The sequence below is a fragment of the Cyprinodon variegatus genome, unplaced genomic scaffold (assembly GCF_000732505.1).
Source record: "Cyprinodon variegatus isolate N-32 unplaced genomic scaffold, C_variegatus-1.0 Scaffold381, whole genome shotgun sequence".
In the NCBI taxonomy this organism is placed as follows: domain Eukaryota; kingdom Metazoa; phylum Chordata; class Actinopteri; order Cyprinodontiformes; family Cyprinodontidae; genus Cyprinodon; species Cyprinodon variegatus.
In genome coordinates, this window is record NW_015150834.1 from 240,453 (window position 1) to 244,262 (window position 3,810).

Sequence of the window (3,810 nt, forward strand, 5' to 3'; positions counted from 1 at the left end):
TCTGCCTGGTTAACCTGATCCGAGCTCGGACCGGTCTTGGCATGGATCGGTTTTTTGAGGGTAGTGTAAATGAGGTATTAGTCTCGGAGTGTTTTTCATGAATTTCTTATAGAAGCACTTTTGTTATTTTCCTAATATATTCGGGCAAGTTGGCGTTTCTTGTTATTACATTGACATTAATTTTTGCCATCAAAATTAATTGATTATTTTAATAATAAAATAATAGTATCTAACTTTCCTATAAAAGGTTAAGCGCATCCAGTAAAGTGCGGCTTTGCTATATTTGCTGAGATCAGTGGGTAAAAATTGTTTTAATATATTTTTAAGTGAGAAAGTCCACCTGAAAACATAATCTGCGCAGTCAGTTCATCCAGATTACCATTCTGCCTTCAGTTCTTTTTTTTCTGTCGGAGACGCGCTGACCCCCACTTTTGTTTCCAAGTTTGAAGGCGTTTCTCTTCTTTTCCAGGAAGCTTTTTCATTTCAAAATGTCAGAAATAGCGTTGAGTTCCAGGCTTTATACAGTAGCACAACAAGACTTTGTTTTTATGTTTGGCTACTGTATAAAACCTCTAACTTGGAAACAAAGTCCAGTGGATTGTTTTTTTTAGCTTTTTTTGGATGACTTTGACCTGGATGACTGAGAGTTATGAGAAGTGCATTGATCCTGTTGATACTACCTCACTGAATACTGACACCTGCTGGACATTTGAAGACACTACAAGTATGAAGATAGATTTGTTTCTTTATTATTCAATCAAAAAAAAGGTTACTTCAATCAAAAAATATATTTTCAATTAAAAAAATCTTCACTCCTATGAAAAAAAACTTTTCAATCAAAGAAAAAAAGTATTTGAATGAAAAAACATATTTGAGACTCAAAAAAATACATTTGAAGACTGCTTTTCTTTGATTGAAAATGTTTTATTTGATAGAAGTCTTTTTTGTTTAAAGCAACTTTGTTAATTGAAGTAACATTGTTTTTTGATTGGACCATATCATGGGTAGGACATTTGTGTCTTTATTATTCAATCAAAAAAGAAGTTGCTTCAAAAAAACAAACAACAGAATCAAGGAAAAAAGTAACTTCAATGAAAAGATAAAGTTTTCAATAATAGAAAATAGTTTTTGAATTTAAATAAAATATTTGAGACTCAAAAAATTGCATTTGAACACTTTTTTATTGTTGAAAGGATCTATTTAGTGTTTGGGCGATACATGGGTAGGACATTTGTGTCTTAGTCATTCAATTCCCAAAAAGTTGTTTCAGTCACAAAAAAAAAATAAATAAATAAATCCAAGAAAAAACTGTGCAAATGCAAAAAAAATAAATAAATAAAATAAATAAATTACCCTATGAATAGATTTTTTTTTTTTTTTAAGTGAAAAAAAATTTGAATTTAAAATTGTTTTATTTAAATCAAAAACATTTTTGAAGTGCAAAAAGTTTTGAAGTTCATTTTTTTTTTTATTGAATAATTTTGACACAAACGTTCCGCAGTGGGCGAATATATTTTGCATTCAAATACTTTTTTTCTTTGATTGAAAAGTTTTTTTTTTCATTGAAGTGAAGATTTTTTTAAATGAAAATATATTTTTTGATTGAAGCAACCTTTTTTTTTATTGAATAATAAAGAAACAAATCTACCTTAATAGTACAAGCAGCTTATTTGACAGACTAAACTGAATCAATTCGATGACCCAGTACAGTGATATCATTTAAGTTATTGTTGGATATATTGTATTATTTCATATCTACTCTTAAATTGATTTTTTTTTTATATTTTTAGATACAGCCAATACATAATGTGAACATATATCATAACATAAAAATGTGAATGAGAATTCTTGTGGACTAGGACTAAATATATTTTAAAACTACAGTAAAACAAGGGTTCATTTGAAATTAACTTTAGTTCTGATGAGGTAATTGAAATTTAAGAGAAACAGGATGACAAACTGAGAAAATTAAAACAAAAATGCTCCCTTTGTCTTGATGCTGCTCCATAATTCTTGATCATTTTGATAATAAACGGCCAAAGAATTTTATTTTTATTTGTCTTGTTGAAAGATAACATTTTTAAACACAGTTTAGTGCATCAGTCCGTTAGAAACAACTCCTGTATTTGTTCACGTGACTGCCTTAAGGCAGAGAAGAATCGAGAGAATAGGAAAATTATTTCTAAGTGTATTAAAAAGCATTAAATTAGAGTTGCTCATTCCTGTATAAAACCTGAAAAAATCCAAACGCCTTTGTTGTTGTTTTCCCCCTTATGTCTCATTTTCTGTCATAACTCTCCTCGGCAGGAGAGACGTGGAACCCACTAAAGCTCCACTACCAGCTGAGGAACGTCCGTGAGCGTCTGGCCAAGAACCTGGTGGAGAAAGGCGTCCTGACCACAGAGAAGCAGAACTTCCTGTTGTTTGACATGACCACTCATCCCCTGACCAACAGCAACATCAAGCAACGCCTCATCAAGAAGGTCCAGGAAGCCGTTCTGGAGAAGTGGGTGAACGACCCCCATCGGATGGACAAGCGGCTGCTCGCCCTCATCTTCTTAGCCCATTCGTCCGACGTTCTGGAGAACGCCTTCGCCCCACTAATAGACGACCAGTACGACCTGGCGATGAAGAGAGTGCGGCAGCTGCTGGAGCTGGAGCCTGAGGCGGAGAGTATGAAGACCAACACTAATGAGATGTTATGGGCCGTGGTGGCGGCCTTCACCAAATGAGACCCTGGAGCTTCCGCTGGGACGAACTGGTTCTCATGGACCCATCAGGTCCCAGTTTGCTAAACATCTGAACTCCTCCAGGAAGTAGAATTAAGACGCTGACTGATTAGTAGATTTTGTTTTCTGTGAACAAAACCGTTTTTTTCTGAGTGCAGGGACCAGCGCTGCGGCGTACGGACTAACCCGTGTTAGAGCGAGACCAAATTATGACAAACTGTATGCAAAGTTCATGTTTTCTCTGGTGTCATATCAACAAGGCTGATGATCCAGACTCTGTGTTCTGTCCTTGTGTCGAGGCGTTACTAAGCTGGTTCCTGGTTCAGAGGAACTGCTCCACATAAGAAGTCCAGAATAACGAAGAGCCTTTTCTTATGTGAGAAATTTGGTAATAGAATCTCAAACAAGGTGAAAAGTCTTTGGAAAAGGTACGATGCAGATAGTCTGCAGCTAGAAGATGCATCCTGGGCTAACTGGGTCTACCGACTGGATCTGGTTCAGCCAACATGGCTGTAGATCTGGACAGGTGCACTGGCTGTGATCGTAAAGCGTCCCCTAAACAAAGCAGTTTCCACCATAGGATTCATGTAGCACCGTATCAGAAGCTCTAACAGCTGCATTTGCTTCAATATTTAATGACTGTTTATTGTAGAGCTGGGCGATTAATTCCATTTGCAATATAATCGCAATTTAACAAAACATTCCAAAAACTTTAAAAAACAATAAACTGGAATTTGTTTCGAAGTTTGAAGACGTTTCTCTTCCCATCCAGGAAGCTTTTTCAATTCAAAATGTTAGAAATAGTGTTGAGTTCCAGGCTTCATGAAGTAGCCCCAAACAAAGCCTTGTTTTTACTTAGACAACATGCAGATTGAACCAGAAGAACGGGTCCAGTCCTTTGGAATGGGGGTCGTTTGGCCTCTTCGTTACCCTGCAATGCCCCATACCTGTCTATGTCTCTGAAAGGGGGGACATTAAAGGGAATTGTTGGCCTGGCTGAACAGGCGAGGTCTTCTGTTCTCCTGTAAAGGGGTTGGGGGTTGGAATTATAGCAAGAAAGGATCAACTCTACCAATGCATT

At 36.3% G+C, this 3,810-nt stretch overlaps 1 protein-coding gene across 1 annotated transcript in view; it reads left to right on the forward strand.

The window, feature by feature from the left end:
- golph3 (golgi phosphoprotein 3 (coat-protein)) overlaps positions 1-3,301 on the forward strand; it is a 9,285-nt gene extending 5,984 nt beyond the window's left edge. The window contains exon 4 of the mRNA XM_015386914.1: positions 2,308-3,301. Within this exon, the coding sequence (XP_015242400.1) occupies positions 2,308-2,732 (425 nt within the window). The 3' untranslated portion in view covers positions 2,733-3,301. The remainder of the gene's footprint in view (positions 1-2,307) is intronic.
- Positions 3,302-3,810: the final 509 nt, after the last annotated feature.